At 41.4% G+C, this 27,398-nt stretch overlaps 1 protein-coding gene across 4 annotated transcripts in view; it reads right to left on the bottom strand.

The window, feature by feature from the left end:
• Rsf1 (remodeling and spacing factor 1) overlaps positions 1 to 27,398 on the bottom strand; it is a 126,854-nt gene that overhangs the window by 27,547 nt on the left and 71,909 nt on the right. For all 4 annotated transcript variants that reach the window (XM_042280239.2, XM_042280241.2, XM_076547579.1 and 1 more), the window contains 3 exons: positions 22,424 to 22,578; positions 6,832 to 8,591; positions 4,303 to 4,509 (listed from right to left, as the gene is read on the bottom strand). In XM_042280239.2, coding sequence (XP_042136173.2) covers positions 4,303 to 4,509; positions 6,832 to 8,591; positions 22,424 to 22,578 — 2,122 coding nt within the window. The remainder of the gene's footprint in view (positions 1 to 4,302; positions 4,510 to 6,831; positions 8,592 to 22,423; positions 22,579 to 27,398) is intronic.

The following is a 27,398-nucleotide window of genomic DNA, read 5'->3' as shown; positions in this document are numbered from 1 at the left end:
AGCGTGCCCAGTTACAAAGTTAAAATCTAACCCATCTCTGCCAAAAGTGAAAACGTAGCATCAACACAGTAGTTTCCTAAGACCTTTTCCCAACAGTGATGCTGTTTTCCTGACTATGAATCCAAGGCTATTAGACTGTACTGCTCTCGTTAGGTTTCCTACTCTCATTCTCTGGCACTAAGAGATGCTTAGCCTTTCTTTTTCTATTACTCTGACAGTGTGTGGACTATTAGAAATCCAACATTTTATAGACAAGTCTGAATTTGGGTTAATGACTTCACTGGGGTTCCATGTTAGAAGAAGAGTACTCTGCTCATTCTGTCATATCAGGGTATCTTAGTCAAGGCTGTGAAGGTAACGCTTATAAAAGAAAGCATTTACAGGGGCTTGTTTATAGTTTCAGAGATTAGCCCATTATCACCATGGCTGATAGCATGGTAGCACACAGGCAGACACAGTGCTGAAGAAGTGGCTAAGGGATATATCTATATCCTGATGTGCAGGCAGCAGGAAGAGAGAGTCTGGGGCTGGAGTGGGCTCTTGACCTCAAAGCCCACCCCTAATGATACACTTCCTCCAACAAGACCACATCTACTCTAATAAGGCCACACCCCCTAGTTCTTATAAGCCTTCAAATAGTTACTACCAGGTAACTAAACATTTAAACACATGAGCCTATGGGGCCATTCTTCTCTTTAAAAAACATTCATTTAAGTCTGGCAGTGGTGGCACACACCTTTAATTCCAGCAGGTGGATCTCTCAGTTTGAGGCTAGCCTGGTCTGAGTGAGTTCCAGGACAGGCTCCAAAGCTACACAGAGAAACTCTGTCTCAAAAAAAAATTTTGTTTATTTAATATGTGTGTGTGAGAGTGTGTGTGTGTGTGTGTGTGTGTGTGTGTGTGTGTGTGTGTGTGTGAGAATCTGAGAATATGTATATGCACCGTTTGTGTGCAGTGACAGCGAAGGTCAGAATAGGGAACTGGATCCCCAGAACTGACGTTACAGTCATTAGTGGTCATGTGGGTGCTGGGATCTGAACCTAGGTCTTCTAGAAGAGGAGCAAGTTTTCTTAACTGCTGAACCATTCCTCCAGCCTGTAAACTTAGCACAACTCCCTTTTCTCTCTACAGGGTCTCACTATCTGTCTATCCTGGAATTCACTATGTGGATCAGGCTGCCCTTGACCTCACAGAGATTTTCCTGCCTCTGCCTCCTGAGTGCTAGGATTAAAGGTGTGCATCACTACACCAGGCTTTATGGAGACCACTCTTATTCAAACTATGACACAAGGGATACATGATATTAATACAGATTATTATTAGTGATATTAATTTCGGTCACTTAGTTAAAGAAGTAGCTATTAATTTTTCTATTTAGAAGTTACACTGTTTATCTTCCATACTTCTACCCTCAAAGTAAACCCCACTGGTCCTTATGGCTAATGCCTGTAATCCCATCTACTAGGAAAGCAAGGGCAGGAATATCACATTCTAAGGCAACATCTTGAAACCCTTCTCAAAAAAAAAAAAAAAAAAAAATGAGCTAGGAAAGCAGTTCCATGTAGACATGTGAATACCATGAATGTAAATCACCAGTAATAAACAAATAAATGAACAACAACAACAAAACCAAAACGAAGGAATAAACAAATAAATCCAGCCTATCCTCACAGGGAGGGGCCAAAGTTTTCTAGGGTTAGGAATATCAAAGGATTTAGGGATGTAAATGAAAATCATTATAGTAACTAATAAATCTGTAAGTATTTTAAAGTAAGATATAACTGGGTTATGCAAATATCTAACTCTTCCTTCGAGCCTGCCCCTGAGCTTAGCATACACTAGGAACTTTGCTTCCGCAGTGAGGGCTGTGGCACTCTGCTTGTGATTTTCTCTTCCTTTAACCTCCCAAGTTCTTGGAGTTCTTCTACAAAGAAATCTGATCCGCTGCCCTAATCATTTGTTTACTCAATTATTTCTGTCAGTGACAAATACTTCTTCTTCTTCCCCTTCTTCTTCTTCCTCCTCCTCCTCCTCCTCTTCTTCTTCTTCTTCTTTAAATTATAGTTGAAATCTATTCTTCTGTTTGTTGGAGCTGTTCCAGCTATGGATACACGAGCTTTTTCTGTGTCCTTAGGGCTTGTCTAGATCAGATTCTTTGTTTTTTAAAGCATTTTGTTACCTTCTGGCAATTACAGGGTGCTCTCGACACATCTTAGACATCCCCTGATGGCCTGACCTGAGAATTAATAAAATGAAGAAATCCTGGTTCCTTTATTCCAGATGAATTTAGAAACAAGGTCTGGGAAGTCTCAGTGCTTATTGCAACGGCCTATCACTAATGTTAAGTTCTCGCAGAGAGAATAGCACATTCATTCTTTAGTAACTGCATATGCATGCATACACCTGTATTTCTACCTATTTAAAATGAATTCACTATAATTCCTCTAATCCAGCACCACAGGGTTTATTCTACCATTGGTCTTATTAAAAGAAAGGGATCTGGCTCATATTACCTATGTTCTCTATTTTTTTGTTCAACTCTGGTATACGTGTTCTTTCTGAAATTCTATCCCATTCCGAATAGGACAAGTTAAGGCTGGAAAACTACCTCCTTCCTGCTCTGTATAATACAGTCACCACTTGATCCCAATGTCCAAAATTAAGTATCAACTTACATTAGTGGTGTATATCAACTGTAAAATCAATTGCTTTGGCATATGTGGACTAACCCAGGTACCCAATTTCACTCATCACATTGTTTCTACAGAAAAACACAACCTAAATTTCAAATAAGACAATTAAAAATAAAACTTTACAATTTAATTTACTTCTAAAAGGAAGACTTGCCTTATACCACAACAAACGGAAAATTCCACTGAATAACTATTACTACATAAGAGTTCCACTGGCATACCCCTGTAAACCCAATACCCAGGGGGCAGAGGCAGGTGGATCTCTGTGAGGTCAAGGCCAGTCAGGTCTACAGAGCAAACTCTAGACGGCTAGAGCTGTTGCACAGAGAAACCCTGTCTCAAAAAACGAAACAAGACAAACATACAAACAAACAAGAATTTCCAAGTCTCAGGCAATGATCCATTGCTTTTACCTAAAACAACTAGAACAGACAAGAGTTCTAGATTTACTGAATTTATTGCTTTTCTGTTCACCAAGAACAAGGGCCATTTATTTTACTAATACAAAAGTGATTTATTATTTCTTCAATTTTTGTTGTTGTTATTTTTGTTCTTTGAGACAGGGTTTCTCTGTGTAACAGTTCTAGAACTTGCTCTGTAGCCCAGGCTGGCCTCAAACTCACAGAGATCTGCCTGCCACTGCCTCCTGAGTACTGGGACTAAAGGCGTGCATCACCATAGTCGGGCTACTGCTTCTAATTTTGATTTGGGATTATCTTTAAGTCCATGGCATAAGCCGCCCACCAGATTGTAGTTTCTAAAGTCATTCACCTTGCCACAGTAAACAGAAATGGGATTTACCAATTACTTATAACGACAAACTAAAATCCTGTGGATCTCATTGCTGTCACTTTGGCTCCCTACACTTATTTCCTCACACTTGGTTTTGTCCCCAGAGTTTCTTTACTTTTTAAAGACATTTTATTAAAAAATAAATAAATAAATTCGGAAATGGTATGGCAAACACAAGCCTTGCTGATCTCTGAGTTAGAAGGCAGAAAAGAGATCTTTTTAAAAAAAAAGATCAGATCTTCAAACATCTTCAACACAAAAATCCTAACTTTCATAGCCTTGCTCATTATGGTAGCTGTGGTGGTTGGAAGGAAATGCCCCTCAGTCTCAAGCTATTTGAACACTTGGTCCTTGGTTGGTGGCTGTTTGGGGAGGATTAGGAACTGTGTCTTGCTCAAGAAAAGTGTGTCACTGAGTGCAGGCTCTGAGGTTTCAGAAGACCCAGGCCGTCTCCAGTGTGCTCTCGGCCTCCTGCTTGTAGATCAAGATGGGAGCCCTGAGATGCTGCTCTAGGCACCCATCTCCATGCTCTCACTCGCCATCACTAATCCTCTGGAACCCTAGCATAAACAAATTCTTTCTTTTCTGTTCCCTCAGCCATGGCGCTTTATCACAGTAATAGAAAAGTAAGACAGACAAGGCTTCATTTTAACCACCAACTTAATGAGATCCGGGCCAGCCAGGGCTAACAGTGAGATCCTGTTACAAAAAAACAAAACAAAATTCAAATCACGATCAAACCTCGGAGAGTAGGTCACTCCAAAGAACCACAGTATAGCTACGAGAGGAGCACTGCTCACTTAGAGCAGGTACATACGAGTTCCGGATGGTTTGGAAGGCCACATTTTTTGCATGGTTCATCGTCATCTGGAAGGACAGCTTCTTCACTTTCCTTCCCTTGCTCCTCTTCTGAGGCTGCGGAGGATTTTTCACTGTCCGACCCTTCACTGTCATCATTGCTGGAGTATTTCCACCGGCCACGTGTCCGAGAACCAGTCCAGCGAACTTTGCCTTTGGGTTTTACCTTACAGAAATGAAAAGATGAGATAATTGGACATGAGAATTTCTTTCTCCAAACTACGTGTCCCTTGGAGAATATTTAGCTGACACAGAAAGAAAAGATGAAAATTGTTACAGTCTTGTCATCAGCTCTATCTATTACTAAGTTTTGGTATGTGTTTTCATTATTTTTTCTGCATTTGGGGGTGTGTGTCTTAAAAATGGGATTAGACAATGACCATTTTATCTTATAAATATGCCAAAATGGCTGTATGATATTACTCACACATTTGGGTGGTTGTTTCCCATTTTTTCACATTCACAATGTACCCTCATAGATGTTAATGTTTATATCCATCTTTGTGGTTAGGATAAATTCCTTGAACAGGATTCTGGGTCAAAGGCCATGAACATTTAAAGCCTCTATCAATAGCAGGAAGATATACTGACATACTTATTATTATTTTTTTTTTTCAAAAATTTAAACTTTAAAAGCTGGGCGTGGTGGTGCACTCCTTTAATCCCAGCACTTGGGAGGTAGAGGTGGGAGGATCTCTGTGAGTTCGAGGCCAGCCTGGACTATAAAGGGATTTCCAAGGCAGCCAAGGCTGTTACACAGAGAAACCCTGTCTCAAAAAACCACAGAAACAACATAACACACACACACACACACACACACACACACACACACACACACACACACACACCAAAAAAAAAAAACCAAACTCCTAAATTACCAAGTTTTTAAAGCAGGTCAGAGCTGCATCTAAAACTCGCAATAAACGTTAAAAGCAGTGTGATTCAGAGAGTAAGCTGGTCATGAGACATCATTCTGTCACCTAGGTTCAGTCTCTCCACTCCTGCCTCACTTCACTGCCATGCTATGGGCCTCATTCAAAAACAAAAGGTTTTTCAGGGAGCAAAGAATGACTGATAATGAACAGTAATAATCACGACATGTCCATTTAAATGAAAAAAGTAACAGTCCCATGGACTAGAGACTTTGCTTAAAATTAGGAAGGTCCCAGAAAAGGAATTTCCGGATTAAAATGGGGAAAATAGGTACTCTGGTAAACTGGTAATGGGGTGGGACACTATTAGGGCTTCTGGAGGGCAATGTGACAATAACTATCCATTTTATAATACATATGCCCCTTGACCCAGTAATTCCAATTCTAGGAGTCTATTCTAAAGAAATACTCACTTATGTCCAAAAGGATCTTCAATGCAGCATTGCCTGTAATAGTGAAAAATGGGAAACAACCTAAATGTCAATTAGTAAGGGAGTAATTAAATAAACTGAGGTATATCCACACTATGAAATACTATGTGGCCACTAGTAAATAAATGTAGACTGTAACTTCTCACATAAGAAGAGACATCACTGTTAAGTGAAACAAATAGGTGTGATCCAATTATTGAAAAAATTGTATGAATACATGTTCATAAACATACACATGAATGCTTAGAAAAATGAATGAAACAATGTATACCCCAAACTGTTAATAGTGGATGTGGGGAGTTTAATTTCAGCACTCTACAGGCTCATTATCAGCTGAATAGCTTATAGAATGTATGCCTAGAACTGCTTGCAATAGAAAAAGAAGTCTAAAAGAAACATTGTATGTCTGAAATTTAGTGTGTGAGTATAACCATTGAAAGGAAAGGTTTATTATTAGTTGTCTTTGAGTGGCCATTTCAACACAAAGCAATAAACAATTAGATCTAAATTAGTTTTCTAATTAAAACTGAGAACACAAGGCTTTCGAGATGGCTCAGTAAAAAGTCTGCCACACAAGCACTAAGACCTGAATTTGGATGACCAGAACCCACATAAAAAGCCAACTCTGGCAGTGTGTATTTGTAACCCTGGGGGTTGGGAATACAGATAGGTGGACTGTTGAAGCTCACTGTCTAGCCTAGCTGAACCTTGAGCCTCAAGCTGTCTCACAAAGGGGGGAGAGAGATGAAGGAGCCACCCAATGTTCACACACACACACACACACACACACACACACACGAAGCCACCCAATGTTCACACACACACACACACACACACACACACACACACACACACACACACACACACACACGAACACAAACACAAACACAAACACACACATGCAAAAACATATATTTAATTGAAAACTTAGTGGCCAGTGGGATGGCTCAGTGGGTAAAGGAGCTTGCTGCCAAGCTTGATGACCTAAAATTTGACCCCTGTGGTCCACATGAAGAAGGACAGAAGATACTTCCAAGTTGTTCTCTGACCCCCACACGCACACATCAAACAGGCTGGTAAAGTCATTTTACATTTTCTACACTGAGAACTCGGTGCAAGTTTTACCTTGCTCACTTTAGAATTTGTATCCTTCTCTGTTTTTTTCAAGTGTTCCTTCTTGTCTGTTCTCTGCAAAGCTGCTGGTTCTTCCTCCACTCCATCTTCTCCTTCCCCTCTTTTTTTCTCAGCTTTCTGGTCTCTGATCTCAGCTACTTTCGCTGTGGGTCTGGATATTCTCGGAGACCTTCTTAAAGTCCGGCCCACACTGGTTTTCTCCTCTTCCTTCCCCACCTTCTCTTCCTTGCTCTCCGAGTCTACAATTTGTGGGGGACAATCCGGCTTCTTCTTCCGACTAGATATCCGGATTGTCAACTTGATGCCTTCCTTCTGCCTTTCGGAGGTGATCTCTGTGTTTTCTGAAGCCGTGCTGTCTCCTTCAGGAACTAACTTATATTTGAATTTGCTCTTCGGCATGGAGCTCTTCGTCTCAGAAGTGTCCTCCATGCCAGAGGCCTGGACCTTGTCCGCACTGGCCATTTCTACCTTCATGGACTCAGAATCCTTTTCTAGAGTTCCTGGGCTTGCATTTTCAAGGGACTGGCCTTCACTTGAACCTCTACTTAGACATTCTACACCTTTTTTTTCTGAGGCCAGTTTCTCCTTGGGGCCAGTCATCTCGGGTGGGAGGGAAGCTTCAGCCACTTCACAAGGATCTGGCTTTTCTGATTCTACAGGACTCCTTACAACTTCCTCGGGTATTGGACTCAATCTTTCCTTCTCACCAACAGTCTTTTTGGCCTTTTCCACCTTTTCCAGGCATTCTATGCCTGGTGGGTGGTTCTCACTCTTACTTTTGGGGGCCTTCTCTTCAGCTTTCCCAGTGCAGGATTCCATGACAGACAAAGCAGATTTTAAAGAGAGATCTGTTGCTGTCTCCAAAGGCTCAAGAGGCATTTCCGTGTTTGGAGGCCCAGAGTCCTCTCCTCTTCCTTTCTGACTGTGCCTCTCTGAGGCAGATAAAGAGCTATCTAGAGCCTTTCCCAGGGGGGCTTCTTTCTCAAGGTCACTTATCATCTTTGTGCTTGCTATGACAGAACTGAAAGCCTCGGCCCCATCCCCCTCCGTGAGAGTATTCCCATCCTTAGAGGGGATGGCAGAGCTGTCTTCCTTTGTATCACAAAGCTGGGTTTCCATCTGTTCTGTCTTACAATTTGGCGTGACCTTGTCATCGCTAACTTCTCCATTCACTAGTTGCTTCCCTTCGTGACTCAAAGCACTGATGGTAGAGACGCGTTTACAAGTCTCTTCCTCTTGTTTTATTTCATCTTTCAAAAACTCTTTTGTTGGAGTAGTTGACTTGCACAAAGGTCTGTCAAAATCATCACTCAACTTAATTTCACGTTTTTTTAGTGGTATCTTGGCTTGCTGGTCATTTTTAAGCTTCTCAGTTTCCTCAGAAGATTTCTCTGTGATGTCTTGAGAAGATCTGATGTTGCCACCGAATTCCACTCGCTCGGGGTCCTGTGCACCCAGTCTCTCGGAGCTACCTTTGAGATCTTTGGAGTCCACTCTGCATTCTTTTGTTTCTACTTTAATGGGTTTGACATTTTCCTTGAAGGAATCACTTTCCTCTCTGATAATCTTTTTTTCCTCAGTTTCTGGCAAAGGTTTTTCTAGCTTTACAATGACAGGCAGTTTCTTAAGCTCCTTTTCATCTTCTTTTTCAGTTTTCACAGCTGTCTCTTCTAGAACATTGGCCACAGAACGCTTTATGGGATCCACTGGCCGCTCATCACCTTTTGTCCTTCCATTTTCCTTCGAGTGCTCTAAAACCAGAAAAGAAGTTTAGATGAACAGAAGATTTTAGGTTTAAAAAAAAAACAAAACTTAGAAATACAGTATTTATTTCAATTTCAATCTGAAGTTTTTTTATAACTGGATATTTTGATTAAAAAAACTGACAATAAAGAAAATAAAAAAATTGTGAGTCCCAATTTCTAGATATTAAAATGTCGACTCAGGCTTCAGCTTTCCCAATTGAACATCAGTGTTCGTGATGGAATGCAAATATTTATACAGTTCACGGTATTTATTCCAACTCAAGGGCTGTCTCAAAAATATGAAATAGAAACGCTTCATAAAACAGTCCCAAAGGTCAAATTTTTTTTAATAAAGTGAGAAATGTTCTTGTATAGGAATCACTGAGTATTTCAGGTCACCAAGGTAACATGAGCACAGTAGCGGGAAAATGAAAAGCAACAAAGAAAAATACCCAGAAGCCTAATAGCCACAGGCAATCACTGCTAATGGTTTCAGGACAGAGGAGCCATCTGTCAGTCAGTCTGTCTGTCTGTCTATCTATCTCTAATTGTGCATATTTTCTACAAGGTGGAGCCATGTGGTCTGGATTTTTTTCACTGAAACATTAGCACTTTGCTGCTGACGGTCTGTCTGCTGGGGACAGAACTCAGGGCATTGGGCAAGTCAGGCCAGTAGCCTACTGCTGTCTTTATCTCTAATTGTAAAACGTCTGAATGTCTGCAACTATCAGCCAGCATTACGTGTATATATCATGTACACTTATTATACAAGTACAGTAGTGTACAGGAGGTCTACAGGAGTGGCAGAGGCAAGCTTCCAATGTTGGCTAAAATAATTACCAGAGTATTGGCAAAATTTTAAATCTTTCCAGCCCAATTACAATCCATTCTACTTTTTAACTCTGTATTTCTCTATAAAAAATGATTTCTTCTGTTTATTACATATTGCTATATATTTTGTTTTTTGGTTTTTTGAGACAGGGTTTCTCTGTGTAGTTTTGGTGCCTGTCCTGGATCTTGCTCTGTAGACGAGGCTGGCCTCGAACTCACAGAGATCCGCCTGCCTCTGCCTCCCGAGTGCTGGGATTAAAGGCGTGCGCCACCACCGCCCAGCTTGCTATATGTATGTTTTTAACAGCACTTACTACTCAGAATCCTAATTATTTATTCACATATTTATTTGTTCAAATAGTCTAAGAATTATTGTTCTGAGGAAGAATCAGATTATTTACCTATAGTACACTCAAAACACCTGCTGATCTAATTGAATAAACTGTAATGGCAATAAATTGTAGCCTAAATGTAAAACAAACAAACAAAAATTAACAACTTAAAAAATACTTATTTCTTCTTATTTTTAATCATGTTTATGTGTGTGCACCATTCACACGGAGGACGAAAGGCACCAAACTCCTTACAGCCATAGTTAGGGGCTGCCCGACCTAGATGCTGGGAATGAAATTCAGGTCTGCTGCAAAAGCAGCGCCTGCTCTTAATCCAGAGGCTCCTCTTGTGCCCCCATCAATGCCTTCTTAAAAGTCTCTGCGCACAAGTAAGAAAGTGAGTCACGTAAGGTTTGACAGATTTAACAGAGGCTATGCTACAGTGTGCCAAAGAGCTACTCAGTATACTTAAGAGAACATTTAAAATATCAGATAAAACTAAAGCTATTAAAACATATGGGACTATAGCTATACACCAACAATTCAGAGTGGTTCAAATGTTCACAATGCTGGGATAGCTCAGTTGGCAGCATGCACAGAGCCGTGGGTTCGAGCGCCAGCACCACATACATCAGGGAGTGGTGGCCCACGACTGTAATCCAAGCACAGGATCACAAGTACAAGATTATCCTCAAGTATATAGTGAAGTCAAGGTCAGTATGGGCTACAAGAGACTGTCTCAAAGGAAAAACGAACTATCCAATTTATCACACAAAGTGAAATTCAGTAATAGCTTCCTTCGCTCTCTGTAGTGAAAGGCACATACATGTACATGAAGCTGTACTGACAGTATACACCAGTCCAACTACTCAGTATCAAACACTTCTGTTCTACACCTAGAACTACCTTCTTGAATGAAGAAACAAATTGGAAAATGGTTAGCATAGAAGTACAAAAATAAGACATAAAACTCTTTACCACATAATTCCAATAAATAAAAGCAACAGTAACCATGCCTAAAATAAAGATCAGAAAGAACTAGATCATAATAGGAGCAGTGATTTTTATTTTATTTTATTTTTTGGTCATGGGGTAATTACTGATAATTTATTTTGTTATTATTATTAATTATTACTATCTTGCTTTATTGTTAATATTTTGCTTTATCCTCAGGTTTTCTTTTATTTTTTCTAAAGATTTATTTATTTATTATGTACACAGAAGAGGGCACCAGATCTCATTACAGATGTTGTGAGCCACCATGTGGGTGCTGGGAATTGAACTCAGGACCTCTGGAAGAGCAGTCAGTGCTCTTAACCTCTGAGCCATCTCTCCAGCCCCTCAGGTTTTCTATAGTAAATGTATAATATCCTTTGCAATCAAGTACGTTAGAAGGAATTTAATTTAAGATGACCAACTGGTTTGTTCAGGACCAAGGGGTTTCCTTTGATATAATGTTATCAGCACTAAACCCAGACAACCCCCTTTACACAAACCAAGACACCATCCCCATTAATACTGTAATTAAACTATAACAATTAGCCCCACACTGCTACTACATTAACTTGGAAGTCTCTCATTTTATATATCAACTGAAGAAAGTATATTGAACATTTTTCAAGATGGACAATTGGGGCTTAAAAATCAAATTCCAAGAGAGCAATACAAATTGGATCTGTTCAAAAGCATCCCTCCAGATCTAGTTAGTATTCATGTATTTAGTTAAGTTTGCATTCTAGTCAACATATACTCAGAATTAATAGCAAACAGGTACATTGCATCTGCTATGAGAAGATTTCTGTACTGGAGACTACTGGGAAGGTGCGATACTCAGCAGGTAAAAGCACTTAATGTAAGTCTTATGACCTTGTTCAAACCCCAAAATCCAACCCAAGTTGCCCTCTGACCTCCACACCTGCACAGTGGCACATGCACAAATACTAAGTAAATGTAACCACAAAATGTACAAACAAAGAGGGGGCGGGGCGGTGGTGGTGCATGCCTTTAATCCCAGCACTCGGGAGGCAGAGGCAGGTGGATCTCTGTGAGTTCAAGGCCAGCCTGGTCTACAGAGCTAGAGTTGCAGGCCAGCCAGAGCTACACAGAGAAACCCTGTCTCAAAGAACCAAAAACAAAAACAAAGAAGGAGTAGTGAACACTGGAGCGATGGTTCATAGTTAGGAGAATCGGCTGCTCTTCCAGAAAAGCAGCGTTCGACTTCCAACATCCACACAGCAGACTACAACAAGCATCTATAATTCCAGTTTCAGGAGATCCAAAGCCCTCTTCAGCCTCTTCAGGTACCAAGCATGCAGGCAGTACACAGAGAGACATACATGTAAAGCATGAACACACACAAAATAAAAATTTTCTAAATTAAAAATAAAAACTGGGGCCAGTAGTAGGAAATGGAGGCATAAAAAAATGTAAAAGGAGGTCTCACCAAGATGGCTCAGTAGTAGAGGTGCTTATCACTACACTTGACGACCTAAGCTTGATCCTTGGAACCCACACAAAGGCTGAAGGATGAAACTGACTCCTACACACACACACACACACACACACACACACACACACACACACACACACACACACACACACACACACACACACACACCCCGAATGTTGAAAACCAATTTTAAGGAACAAACTGCTATTATCTTACATATGGTCACCAGCTCTCCCTGAGGCTCTGAAACTGCCTCGTAACTTTACTATTTTCTCTGGCAAAGCTTCAATCTTCTTCCCCACGCTTACGTCTACAGTCTCTGTCGTGCCCACATTTCAGATGATTCCACCTTCAATCTCACAAGAACAGAAGCCAGGAGGCAGCAGTGCTCCCTCTCCTCACCAGACATAAACCTGCTGCCTCTTCCCAAACACAGATGCCCGTTTCTAGCCAGATTCTACCGCCCCGCGTCAGACCTCAGCTCCTGCAGTTTACTCAGTTTTAAACAGTGTCTCCAGCTCACTTGTGTTAATGAGATCTCACTGGTGCGGTTCTAGGATAAAGAGATGAAGAAGAGAAATGAGAACTGTTGGCAGACCCTCTGGGGAGAATTAACAATAAAGCTCATCAAGGCCATCTCATCTTATTCAGAGTCTTAATAAGCTTACAGTAAACACTGCCTAGACTGCATTTCTCCCCAACCCCAATCTTCCTGTGTCTAAGCCTTCAAGCCACACTGTCATAAACTAAACTCGACTAAACTCTTGGTGTGTAAAAGCTCCTGAAAAATGCTACTTAGTAAAATTTACCACAGGTGGTGGTGGCGGCAGCTGCTGCACACACCTTTAATCACAGCAGTCCCAGTACTTGGGAGGCAGAGGCAGGTGGATTTCTCTGCGTTTGAAGCCTGCCTGGTGTACAAACCGAGTTCCAGGATAGCCAGGACAGATACACAGAGAAACCCTGTCTCGAAAAACAAAACAAAACAAGTAAAAATGAACTAACAGCTGGGTGTAGTGGTCCACATCTATGGTCACTGCTACTTGAGATGCTGAGCAAAGGACCACTTGAGCCCAGGAGTTCAGAACCAGCCTGGGAAGTGTTCTGAGACCCAGGCTCAAACAACAACAAACAAACACATTGTTTGTTGTTTTGAGATAGTTTCACTATGTAGTCTAGGATGGCCTAGAACTCACTATATAGAACAGGCTACTGTAAAACTCACAATGAACCCACTTCAGCTTTCTAAGTGCTGGGATTATCAATGCATACCACTCTGCCTAGGTTCAAACATTTACAGATTTATAAACTAATCATAACAGGTGGCAGTCCAGACTGGTTTGTCTGCCTAGTCTGCTATGAGTCCCCTCATGTATGATGTGGACTTACTCCTATGTTAAGGTCTTGCAATCCAAGCATTACTTGGTTATCTCATTCCTACTGTAAAAATGATGATCTAAAGTCAGGCATAGTGGTGCAGGCCTAAAAAATACCAGCTATTTGAGAGGATGAGGCAGGAGGATTGCAAGCTTAAGGCTAGCCTGGACAAGTCAGCAACTTCTATTAAAAAAAAAAAAAGTGAAAATAAGGGCTGAAGGTGTAGTTTGGTAGCACAGTGATAGCTCAACGCACGTGAGTCTTTAGGTTCAGTTTCCAATAATATACACACACAGAGCTGGGGCAGACTTGTAAACACTACTTGGGAAACTGAAGCAGAATGATAGTAAGTTCAAGGTCAATTTAGTGGTGGAATGCTCAATCAGCATGAAAGAGGCCATGTCTTCTATTCCCAGTACCAAAAAAGAAAAAAAAAGAAAAAGAAAAAGAACCATCTAAAGCTGGGATGTAACAGGGGTATAGTGTATACCTAGAATGTGTTCCTGAAGCCCTTGCTTTGGTCCTTAGCACCAGCCAACACCCACAAATCACATATTCCCACAAAAAACTATACATGAATGTTTACAGCTGCATTATTCATAGAACTATAAAATACAACTCATATATCCAGGTGATTAATGGACAAACAAAATGTACTACATATATAAGGGACAGTATTCCTCCTTCAAAAGGACATATTGATCAAGCACACATGGGTGAAATGTGAAAACATATTAAGTGAAAGAACTCAAACAAAGAGATAACATAATACTTATTTATAGGAAATGTCCTAAAGAGACAAATCCATACAGAGAAACTACATAACTAGTTCCAGAGGCTAAGAGGAGAGATAGTGAACAGCCACTAAATGATTACAGTTTCTTTCTTTCTTTCTTTTTTTTTTTCTCCATGAAACAAGAGTTTTCCTGGCTGTCCTGGAACTCCCTCTGTAGATCAGGCTGGCCTGGAACTCACAGAGATCGGCTTGCCTCTGCCTCCGGAGTACTGGTATTAAAGGTGTGAGCCACCACTGCCCTGCCTTTTTTTTTCCAATTACACTTTCTTTGAAGGTTGAGGGAAATGTTCTAGATTTAGATCATGGTTATGGTTTCCTATATCTGAATATACAAAAAAACAAAAAACAAAAAACTAGTAACTGTAAACCTTTAAAAGGTAAGTTTACTTTAGCCTTTTAAAACCAAACACTGTACAGATTAAAGATATTTATAGACTAAATCAGATCTGAAAACTGCCAGTCTACAGGTTCATTTTGTACTACAGACCCTCAAATAACATTTCCTTATCAGCTTACATGTGGGCAGAAGTATATGACATAAAAATGAAGAAAAGTCCTTTCCAATTAGTAAGAGTAAAGCTATACTAAAGGCTAGTTAAGTTCACCTCAACTTCCTCTTTTTCAGGAGTTTCTTTTTCATTTTTTGTGCCTTCCAAATTAGAACACAGTATATAACGGGAGTAAAATGGGCATTAACTGTTACTGTGTTCTTTATAAACACACACCCTCCGGGTAGTATACCTCCTAAAAACCTAGAGTGAACTCTCAACAACCTTAACAGGACCAGAACACTCAGTTGCATGTCAACCACTGTTTGGATTTAAAATCCAACCATTGGCAGCTCTAAGCATGTGCTGTGAATGACTCGAATACATGTGGCATAAAATACCAAGTAGTCTAGACAACGGAGGAAGGAGTCACAAGGGTTTCCTGCAGAGTGTAAGCAAGCCTTCCACAGCAGTTGAAGGGGACAGCACCTGAGGGCGGGACCTGCACAATGAAGCCAAGGACAGGAAAAGGCTTGGGGAAAGTCAAGACCCGAGGAATCGGAACACGAGAGGCAACTGTGGGAGACAACTGGAGAGGTAGGGTGGGCTGGCTGGGAGCTTATGGGTAGCATCTGTGAAATGCAACTCTAATTGACCTAAGTATTCATTTGCTGGTGAATTGTCAAGGCTGTTTTCTGTCACTTTCAGATTTGTGTACAAGTTTATAGCAACGTGCTTCTCCTCAGCACCCACTACACAGGAATGGTGGAATCATCTTGCCGAGGTTAAGTCTAAAGGATGGCCATTCGATCAAAGATCTACTTGGGACAAGAATGGCTTCACAATTCCCTCCAGTGCTGACCGGCCACCTCTTCCTTTTTGCCTCATTTCTAAACTGCAACTACACTTTGAAAATTTGGTCACGTTCTCCTAGGACTGCACTGCATCACACTGCTGAAGGCTGTTCACATTTTCTACCAAGTCCACCAGCAACCTCTGCTGACAACAGAGGGATAAAGTGAGCAAGAAGTACATTTCTTTAATCTCACCCTGGGACAGAGCATGGTCACCACATCTGAGAGGAGGAGAGCGTAAGAGGGAAGGTTCCGAAGGAAGGATGCGCTACCTCGTAAGGTACACAAAAGCGCAGCAGCATCGGCAGGCATGCAAGGGCTGGGAGAGATGGCTCAGTCGGCAAAGTCCTCAAGCATGAGGTCTTGAGTTCCATCTCCAGCAGCCGTGGGGAACCTGTCACATCTGCCGTTAGCCCAGAGCTGGAGAGCCAGACACGAGAGAGTCACTGGTGCTTGCTGGTCAGCCATTCCAGCTAATCGGAGGGCTCCGGGTTCAATGAAAAAATGAAGTTTAAAAATTAAGTGGAGAAACAACGCTGACCTCTGGACAGACGGACGGGGACACACACACACACACGCACACGCACACGCACACGCACGCACAGTCTCAGCTAGAATACTGAGTTAGCCAATAACAGACTATGTAACCTAAGGAAAGCTACTTACAACAGTCTTTGTCTTATTTCTCTGATCTAGAAAAATGAAGTAATTATACCTAGTAGGCCCCCCTTATCTATGGTTTTACTTTCTATGGCTTCAGTTACCCATTCAAGTACAATCCTAAAGGAGAAAAGGAGGTACAGAGGAGTGGGGTGAGCAAGTGACGGACTATATTCATATAACTTACTACAGCATACTGGTCAAGGGCTCTATCTTATTGTTTCTTATCTCTTTACTGTACATAACTTATAAATTAAAATAGACCTGGATGGTAAAACTGAAATATATGTAAGTTGCATCATTATCTAGTTTCTGATATCCACTTGGGTTCCTGAAAACTTACAGCAATGTTTATCTAATAAAGTTTATGCTTCAAACTATGCAATTTAGTATTATACAAATCATTTTAGAACATAAAAGGCTCAAGAAAATGGCACACAAGTTAGTTATTTTATCCACTATAGTGTAAGTTTCATAAAAACAACTATATATCAGTGTGCTTTGTTTACTGAACCTCCTTGCAAGAAATTATGATTCATACATAGAAGATGCCTAATATTTATAAAATGAGCAAATAAGAAACATTTTCTTGGGGGTACCCCTGAGTCCAAGAGTTAAGAGTAGGTTGGATAATACAGTGAGAGACCTCATTTCAGAAGAGGAAAAAAAAAACTTAAACATTGTGATGTTCGTTTTTTTGCAGTGTGTGAGGCTGAATCTAGAGCCACTTGTGAGCTCGGCAGGCACTCTCCACTGAGCTCCACTCAGGGTGCCATGAAAGAGGAGAGAATAGTACCCCCAATATCCTGCTCCTCCTCTGTTCCCTCCACAGAAGTCCTCTATCACAAACCATTTCCTCTTTACCAGGAAGCACACCACCAGCATTTGCTCAGAGGTGTTTATGGAACAGCAATATGAAAAAGCCTTGGCACACCTGTTTTGAAGTAAGGAGAAAACCCCTCTGCAAGCCTTGCTCCTCCCCATACAGACCTCTCTGCCTTGTTCCTCCCCATGCAGACCTCTCTGCCTTGTTCCTCCCCATACAGACCTCTCTGCCTGGCTCCTCCCCATACAGACCTCTCTGCCTCGCTCCTCCCCATACAGACCTCTCTGCCTGGCTCCTCCCCATACAGACCTCTCTGCCTTGGTCCCCATACAGACCTCTCTGCCTTGTTCCTCCCCATGCAGACCTCTCTGCCTTGTTCCTCCCCATACAGACCTCTCTGCCTGGCTCCTCCCCATACAGACCTCTCTGCCTCGCTCCTCCCCATACAGACCTCTCTGCCTGGCTCCTCCCCATACAGACCTCTCTGCCTGGCTCCTCCCCATACAGACCTCTCTGCCTTGTTCCTCCCCATACAGACCTCTCTGCCTTGGTCCCCATACAGACCTCTCTGCCTTGGTCCCCATACAGACCTCTCTGCCTGGCTCCTCCCCATACAGACCTCTCTGCCTTGTTCCTCCCCATACAGACCTCTCTGCCTGGCTCCTCCCCATACAGACCTCTCTGCCTGGCTCCTCCCCATGCAGACCTCTCTGCCTGGCTCCTCCCCATGCAGACCTCTCTGCCTGGCTCCTCCCCATACAGACCTCTCTGCCTTGTTCCCCATACAGACCTCTCTGCCTTGTTCCTTCCCATACAGACCTCTCTGCCTTGTTCCTCCCCATACAGACCTCTCTGCCTGGCTCCTCCCCATACAGACCTCTCTGCCTGGCTCCTCCCCATACAGACCTCTCTGCCTTGTTCCTCCCCATACAGACCTCTCTGCCTGGCTCCTCCCCATACAGACCTCTCTGCCTTGGTCCCCATACAGACCTCTCTGCCTTGCTCCTCCCCATACAGACCTCTCTGCCTGGCTCCTCCCCATACAGACCTCTCTGCCTTGGTCCCCATACAGACCTCTCTGCCTGGCTCCTCCCCATACAGACCTCTCTGCCTTGCTCCTCCTTATACAGACCTCTGTATACAGACATGTGGAGCAGCATCACACAGGTTCTTTGCAAAAGGCATGAACAGTTACCGCCAATCTATTCCCCATCAATGTCCTCAAGTGGACAGTGAGCGCACAGAAGTTTAGGAAGCACTTTTGTAGATCACTTTTTCTCCTCTCCTCTGAGGCTCCACAGAGGAATTTTTGAATTATATATTTGGAAGAGTTTTACTCTACTGAGGAAGGGTCAGCAAGGGCTTGGTGGGAGAAGAGTGTTTGTGGACACAGCACACATTCACTTGTGCATGTACACACCCACACAATAATAAAATAAATATAAAAAAAAACTTTACTAAAAGGATACTTTGTTTTGACTTTTAAACTACACAATGAACTGTCCATCAAAATCAATGTCAACAGGCCGAGCAAGATGGCTCAGCAGGTTAAAAAAAACATTTGCTGTGCAGGTCTAATGACCTGAGTTCAAAACCCCAAAACTTGGGTAAAGGTAGAGAGTACCAACTCCTCAAAGCTGTCCTTTGACCTCCACACACGCAATGTAGCATCCATGTCCTTCCCAAGACTAATAGTTTTAAAATTTTTATTTTTTAATATTGTGTGTGTGTATGCAGGGAAGGGGAGTGTAGGATGTGTGTGCATGTGAGTACAGGTGCTGGCAGATGCCAGAGGCATTAGATACCCTGAAGTTGGGGACTGTGAGCTGCCATGTGGGTGCTGGCAATCTACCATAGGTCCTCTGGAAGAGCAATAAGTGCTCTTAATCACTGAGCCATCTCGACAGCCCCAGAACTATTTAACCATAAGGAAATGCTAGAAAATCAAATTAAAAAAACATTATTTTATGTGTCTGAGTGTTTTGCCTGCATGTATGTGAGTGTACCACAAACATGCTTCATGTCTAGGCCAGAAGAGGGCATCAGATCCACTGGAACTAGAATACAGATAATTATGAGCCACCATGTAAGTGTTGGGGATCAAACCTGGGTCCTCTGCAAGAGTATCAAGTGCTCTTAACTGTTGATCAAACACTCTAGCCACATAAATAAAAAAATTTAAAAAAAAATCAAATTTAAGTCTTCCAATCCCTGTTAACTGCCACTTAAACTTCTATTTTGCAGCTGGGTGTTGTGGCACACACCTTTAATCCTAGCATTCAGGAGGCAAAAACAGGTAGATCTCTTTGAGAGGCCACTCTGGTCCCAGAGCAAATTCCAGGAAGCCAGAGCTACACAGAGAAAACAAACAAACAATTTTGTTCCCACCCATATTCTTTGTGGCATTTACTTTTTATTTATTTATTTTTTATGTGTATGGGTGTTTTGTCTGCATATATATTTGTGCACCATGTGTCCTCAGAGGTCAGAAGAGTGCACTACATATCCTGGAAGGAAAGGTACAGGTGGTTGTTAGCCACTGTGTCCAGAAGAGCAACCAGTGCTCTTAACCACTGAGTTAATTTTCCAATCCCTTTATTTTATTTATATTGATATAATTTTTTTTTTGAGACAAGGGTCAATATGAAGCCCTGGCTGGCCTCAACACCACCTGCCTCTGCCTCCCATGCTGGGTGCTAGGATTAAAAGTGTGTGCCACAAAGGCCCAACCCCTTTGATTTTCCTACTGTGGGTGGAAATAAATATGTTGAATGAATGACCAAATGGACAACCAAATGAAAAAAATAGTAGTAGGCTTTATGCCAGAACTAATCCTTAAGAGCAAGCTGTTAAACAAAAATAAAACCAAAAGAGAAAAAAATAACAAACCCTTCTATAATACAAGAGTATACTTTAAAACTATTACGCCTTACCAAAGCAGCCCAAATATTTGTTATATGTGAAAAGGTAGCTTACTAGAAAAACCACCACCAGTACTTCAAATCATATGAACAATGGTCAAAGGAGCATGGTATTTAGGATTTAACTACGAAAATGTTTAATGTGTGGAAATATCATTTCACAATAAGGAGGCTTAATTATCTGTTTTCAAGCAATGTTTCATACACTGTGTTGTTTTATGGATAGTTTCTCTAAAGCATCAAAGTAAAGAAAGAATATAATGTAAAAGACAAAATAAACACATGAAAGGGCATGTAAATTCCTTCCCATCATTAAAAATAAAAAGTATAACTAAAGTTGGGCGGTGGTAGTGGTGGTGCATGCTTTTAATCCCAGCACTGGGGAGGCAGAGGCAGGTGGATCTCTGAGTTTGAGGCCAACCTGGTCTACAGAACAAGTCCTAGGACAGCCAGGACTGATACACAGAGAAACCTTATCTTGAAAAAACTAAACAAACAAACAAACAAACAAAGTATAAATTTGTAAACACACATATATGTACACACACTCACACTCACACAGACATAATAAATAAAACTAAAGATGTCGACTTAGCTGGGAAGATAGCTCAGTTCAGAAAGTGTCTGTGGTGCAAATCCAAGTTTGCTCTCCAGAACCAACATTAAAAAACAAAACAATAAACCTGATGTGGCCGTTTATGTCTGTAACTCGAGTGCTAGTCCTGGGGCTCATTTGCCAGGTAGTGTAGCCTAACCAGGGACTTCCAGGACCTAGTGTAACAGACTTTCTCAAGAAACCAAGGTGAACGGCTCCTGAGGAATAAAACCTGAGTTGACCTGTGGCCTCTACATACATGTACACAGACATGCACTAGCACCATGAATGTGCATTAGAATTAGTTGATTTCTTTTTTACAAGTCAGTACTTTGTTTTTTCCTTTAAAAAGGTAGAGATTTCATTTGCTGGGACAGAAAATTAGTAAACTCAATGAAAATAGGTTTAGTAACTATAACTGTCAATGCACAACAACAACAAAAGTGAACAATGCACTCTAGTTTAAAAAATGGACAGTCCAGGCATGAAGACATAAGCCCAGCTCCTTTGTCTGAGGCAGGAGGATTACCTGACCCCAGAAACTCAAGACCAGTCTGAGCAACACACTGGAACACCTAACTCACAATAAGAACATAAAACAACAAAAGAATTTAATAAATACATTTCCAAAGACACATAAACGGTCAATAAGCATTTGAAAAGCTGTTGAGCACCATTAGTCATTAGAGACTAATATCTAGAACAAGAGAGTACTTCATACATATTAAGATGAATTACCAAAAAAAAAAAAAAAAAAAAAAAAAAGCTGGGTGTGATAGCACATGCCTTTAATCCCAGATTGAGTTCCAGGACAGCCAGGGTTGCACAGAGAAACCCTGTCTCAAGAAAAAAGGTAAAAAAAGAAACAGTATGGTAAGGCCTCCAAAAATTAAGCAGTATTATCATAGATTTAGTAATTTCACTTGTGGGCGTGTAGCATAAGTATAAACTCAAAGTAGTATCTATATTGGTATGTTCACAGCAGGATTATTCACAACAGCCTTCGGGAGGAAGTAACTCCAATGCTCACTGATGGATACACAGAATGTGGTGCCTACACAGTGAACTGTTACTTACTCTTAGAGAAAGGAAACCATCACACATATACTAATATGGACACCTGAAGACAGTATGCTAAGTGATTCTTCTGACAGGAGGTGCCCAGTAATCAAATTCATAAAGACAGAATTCTTAGGGCTACAGATGGAGAAAACAGGAACTTCATGTTTAACATGTTCAGACATTTAGTCGGGGAGGACTACAATGTAAATAAATGTCTGATCTGAATGCCCCAGACCCTATAAACGTAAAGATGCTTATAATTGCCAAGTCTCTGATAAATCTTTCCGCAGCCCATCAACAAGTTCAATGAGCGTCTCAGCGTTCTGCTAGTGCTTTGGTCTGGTTCGGGCTGGCCCAGCCCTCAGCACATCCTGCCTCGGCCCCCCAAGTGCGGGAGCACAGGGGAGGTCACCACACCTGCCAAGATTCTCCGAGGAGTAAGACTCTGCGGTAATGATCTGAACATTTTCAATGTCCCAAAGAGCAACCCCTTTTCCTCTTTTTTTTTTTTCCTTTGAAATAAAGTCTTTTACAGGAAGGCTCTCAACTGAAAAAATGAGGTAAAAATTCAGGATTATAGAGTTGAGTAGAGGGGCAGAAAATAGAAGAGATTATAAAACAAAGCAAAAGAAAACACACAAAAAAACCTTGTTTAGCTGTTTCTTCCTCTTTTTTAGTCTCCTCATCCTCTAGAGTGGGACTTTCCCGGGAAGAGTCTTCCTGTTGGCTAGAGTTTTTCACTAGGACAGGATCAATTTGTGCTTTCAGGAGTGCAAGAGTCTCAGCCAACTCGGTTCGATTTCTAAACAGGGGAAAAAATAAGACAGCATAAAAATCTTTCTGAGTCTAGTGAACTCTGAGAACAGCACCTACTGGAAATTAAAATAAGGGGAACAACACAATGATGAACATCAACAGTCTGGGAGCAGTCTAACAAACCCCCAACTCTAAACCTAAGTATTCTGGAAAGAACATACATTAAAATGTCCTGTCCATCAAACAGAAATGTTATTTTCCTTACTGAATAGATCAGCAGCACACAACACTGGAGGGAAACAAAGGTAGGTACAACATTAAACAAGTCAAAGGTGAACCCTTTTAAAGTATTTTATAATCTTACAGAGATCAGTGTAAACCTTGCTTGTGGCTTTTTTAACTCTTCAAATTTCTGTGTGTGGTATGTTGGGTATTTTCCTTAACCACCTTCCATGCTTTATTTATTTATTTATTTGGCTTGTTTTTTTTTTTTTTTGTTTTGTTTTTTGTTTTTTGTTTTTTTTTTGAGACAAGGTTTCTCTGTGTAGCTCTGGAGCCTGTCCTGGAACTCGCTCTGTAGACCACGCTGGCCTCAAACTCAGAGATCTGCCTGCCTCTGCTTCCTGAGTGCTGGAATAAAGGCGTGCGCTACTACCGCCCAGCCCCATGCTATCTTTTTAAAATAGATCCAAGTATCCACCTATCCCCACCCCCACACTAGTGGTGGGATTACAGATACTTGTCACTGTTCTGCATGGGTGCTGGGAATCTGAACTCCAGTCCTCACACTTGGGCAGGAAGCACTCACCCACTCAGCCATTTCCCAGACTCTGTATCGTGTATACCCTATAGATGCAATCTGTAGATAACTACACAACACTTTCAATAATTTATTGTATGAAATATAGTGTGCATTGTGCCAACAAGAAGCAAAGATATTGCTATCTCTACCAACCATGTGGGCAATCTACAGTTGTTAGGAATCAACATACTTGTCTGAGTTTATATGCTACCAATACATTACTACTTTCTTATGCTTGTTCACATGTAAATAATTGGAATATCATCACTCCAGTGATACGATGTGTTCAGGGAAACCAGGCAGCAGAGGAGGAGTTCCAGAATGCCAATATCAGCTGTTCAACAGCAACCACTGGGAGGTTTTCAATCTCTACCTGTGGTGCTGGTCGGCCTATGACCTACAGGCTACTGCAGAGCTGGAAGGATGGCTCGGCAACTGAAGACTAGGCTCACACCAAAAAAGGCAAAAGCTATTGTACAGTTTGTTCCAACTTGAATATATTTTGAGTCAGGGTCCCAATGTATAGCTCACATTGATCTCAATCTCTTAGTCCTTCTTAGTGGCCCAAATATGGCTGGGTTTTCGTTGTTTAAGGTGACAAGAAAAATCTCAAGCAATTGAGGGATCTAGAAATGAACCCCTTCCTTAGTGATAAGGAGATATTCTGGTGTATGGCTGTTGAAATGCTCCCACAGATCCCCAAGTATTGGGACCTAACTGACAGTTGGTGGGCATTTGGTTACGATCTAATAACTGAGTTAGTTTTTTCTTAAACTACTACTACAGTGGCATTATTGGGGGATATTGGGAAGCAGGTAGCACTTATTTCAAGGCCCTTTCTCTGGATGCTGTCCTGAATGAGATAACCAGCCTCTACCACATGCTCACACCACCATGATGATCTTTTACCTCAGGCCCAGACACAGTAGGACTGACTAGGAAGGAATGTAGGTAACCTCTGAAAACATGAGCTAAAGCAATTCCTCCCTTTGTTATGTCTCACGACAAAAGACCTACAAGTTTCCCAAGTGTTGGTGAAATATCTCATTGAGTAATGTGCTTGCCTTACAAGCATAAGGACCTGAGTTCAGTTCCATCAATGATAGTAAGCTCAGGGATGGTGCTGTACACTTGTAACCTTAGGCACAGACAGGGGTGTCTCCCTGGGACTTGCTGGTCAGAGAACCTAGTTCCAGGCTCCTGAGAAATCCTTTTAAGAAGTAAATAGGCAGCACCTAAGGACCAACACCTGTGGCTGCTGTCCTCTGCCCTTATATGCAAACATACTCATTAAGCACACACCAACACAGATTCACACATGTGAGCCCCTGCAATGTGTATAATGACATTGTTTTTGCAGTTATTAATACCATCTTCTTCACATCCGTTGTCAGAATCATGATGGTTTACCATGATTCTGACTATTTCATCATGGGTCAATGAATGGATGAATAACTGAAATTTCAGTATTGATGTTTAAAAAGTGGATATCCATTTCTTCCAGCTTCTATAAGAGCCTTACATTGGTGAGGTTTTTTTTTTTTTTTTCCTCCCATGTGTAAAAAAGAAATCTTTGATGGAGAGGAGTTGTAGAAGGGTCAGTGGTTAAGACCACTGGCTGCTCTTCCCAGGACCTGGGTTAGATTCCCAACACCTACATGATCTACAATGACGGCTCACAACTGTATGTAACTCTAGTTTCAGGGAATCTAATGCCTCCTTTTGGTTTCCATGAGCACCAGGCATGAATATGGTACAAAAACATATATGCAGGCAAAACACATCATATACATAAAATAATTTTTAAAAATGTAAAGGCATTTTCCTTGATATGCAGAATCCTCAATGATCATTACCACTACTACCTATAGTTGGAAGGCAGAAATTGTACCAAGCCGGTACAATTGTGTATTTAATTGCTGTGTTCCAAGCGCTGGGAATAGAACAGAGATCACTTGTTATACAGAGGCTCGTTCCCTCTGCTACTTCTTGGAAACAGAGTCTCATGTATCCAGGCTGTTCTGACACTCTATGAAGCCCAGAATGACCCCAAACTTCTGATCTTCTTGCCTCTTATCGCTAAAGGGTTAGAATTACAGGCATAGGTTACCATGCCTTGAATTTAAGAAACTCCTTTTGGCCAGCCGGTGGTGGTGCATGCTTTTAATCCCAGCACTTGGGAGGCAGAGGCAAGTAGATCTCTGTGAGTTCGAGGCTAGCCTCGTCTACAGAGAGAGTTCCAGGGCAGCCAGAGAAAAATCCTGTCTCAAAAAAAAAAAAAAAGAAAAGAAAAGAAAAGAAAAGAAAAGAAAAGAAAAGAAAAGAAAAGAAAAGAAAAGAAAAGAAAGGAGGGAAGAGAGAAGAGAAGAGAAGAAACTCCTTTTGGAAACTTTCCACACCCATGGTTCTGTTAGCTGCTATTAATGTGGTTTTTTTTTAAAGTGTTTATTCTTTCTTTTTTTTTTAAATTATTTATTTTTATTTTATGTGCATTGGTGTTTTGTCTGCATGTATGTCTGTGTGAGGGTCCTCTGGAACTGGAGTTACAGACAGTTGTGAGCTGCCATGTGGGTGCTGGGAATTCCTCTGGAAGAGCAGTCAGTGCTCTTAACTGCTGAGCCATCTCTCCAGCCCCAAGTGTTTATTCTTAAACTAAGGGTGAAACAATGAGGTTACATTTAGAGTACAGTACATGACAGGAATGGTGGTTTTGTAGGGACTGGAATGAGCACAATCATTGCCAATGAATAATCACCACCCAGTCCGGGTTTGTATGTTAAGTATGAACTACTGTTAAGAAACTATTTTCAAACAAATGAGAAGAGGTGTCTTTAGTGATCCTTGCCTTTTTGCTAGCATAAGAGAAGATTGAACCCACAGCAGGAAGTCCATGAACTCAGCAGCCCATCACTGCTGGTTTACACTCTATGCATGTGCATGTGCGACAGAAACTCAGACTACCCAGCAGGGAGCTTTGTCCTGCTAAAATCATCAGCAGCAATGCATGGACAAGTCCACCAAGAAACTCCGATACCTCATGATCAGATCTTTAGTCAATTCAAATCTCCAGACTAAATTCTTAGTTTTTCCTTACGTGTCTGTCAACAGCCCATTAATTCCTTACCAGGCCCCCAGCTTTCCCTCAGTCAAGACAGATCTTTACTTAGTTACTGAGCAGCACAGCATTATGGGGCAGGTGGTCACGACAAGTGATGGATCCCTCTTCCTGTACATGAGCAAGACCATCATTTGAAGTGTTACGCATCATTTTTCTGCTTTCTATTAACTTCTCTTCATTACTTATTGACACAGTTCATCCTTGTACTCTGCCAGACACACTCATTCCAACACCAGTTTTCGGAAAGGCTGTATACTAATGTCCAGCTTCTCTAGCAACTTAATCCTTCTGTGCCATAGACAAACAAATATTCCTGTTGCTCACAGGTTATCTGGGGGCCTTTTTGATTCAACAATATTTTAGATTCCAAAGAAAAAATTAAAAATCAGTAAGTAAGGCTGGTAGATCTTAGCTTTGTAGAGTAGCACATGCAACCTGTCACTGGTGCATCTGGACTGCACAAACGCTATGTTTTCCTCTCTGTGGGTATTACTGTGCTGGACAAGGTGAGGACGAGAGCTCTGAGCCGAAGAGGACTAAGAGGGTGGCTGTTCCCTCCTTGAGGATGCTGAATAAACTGTGTGTTGAATGCCTGTGTTTTCTGATAGCACCAATCACACAAGATCAATAGTGGAATTTTGCACTCAAAAGTACCATTTGTATTAACTTGTATTGGTTCTGATTTTGGATTATTTTCCATACTAGATTTTATACACATACAAGAAATGAAAGACCAAATTATCTTTAGTATATCAAATTGGTCTCCCTGGGAAAGAAAAAAATTGCCATTAGTGGATATCGATGAGGTATTAAAAAAGTGTGGGGATACATGTATTTATACCCATAATAAGAGCATAAATAATAAAATAAAGAGTATGTTTTACTTTCTTCTTTTTTTGGGGGGGGTCTTTTTGAGACAAGTTTTGTCTGTGTAGTCCTGGCTGTC

Source organism: Peromyscus maniculatus, chromosome 1 (assembly GCF_049852395.1).
Source record: "Peromyscus maniculatus bairdii isolate BWxNUB_F1_BW_parent chromosome 1, HU_Pman_BW_mat_3.1, whole genome shotgun sequence".
NCBI classification, from domain to species: domain Eukaryota; kingdom Metazoa; phylum Chordata; class Mammalia; order Rodentia; family Cricetidae; genus Peromyscus; species Peromyscus maniculatus.
The sequence above is the reverse complement of the archived record's forward strand: the minus strand, read 5'-3'. Positions and strand labels throughout refer to the sequence as shown.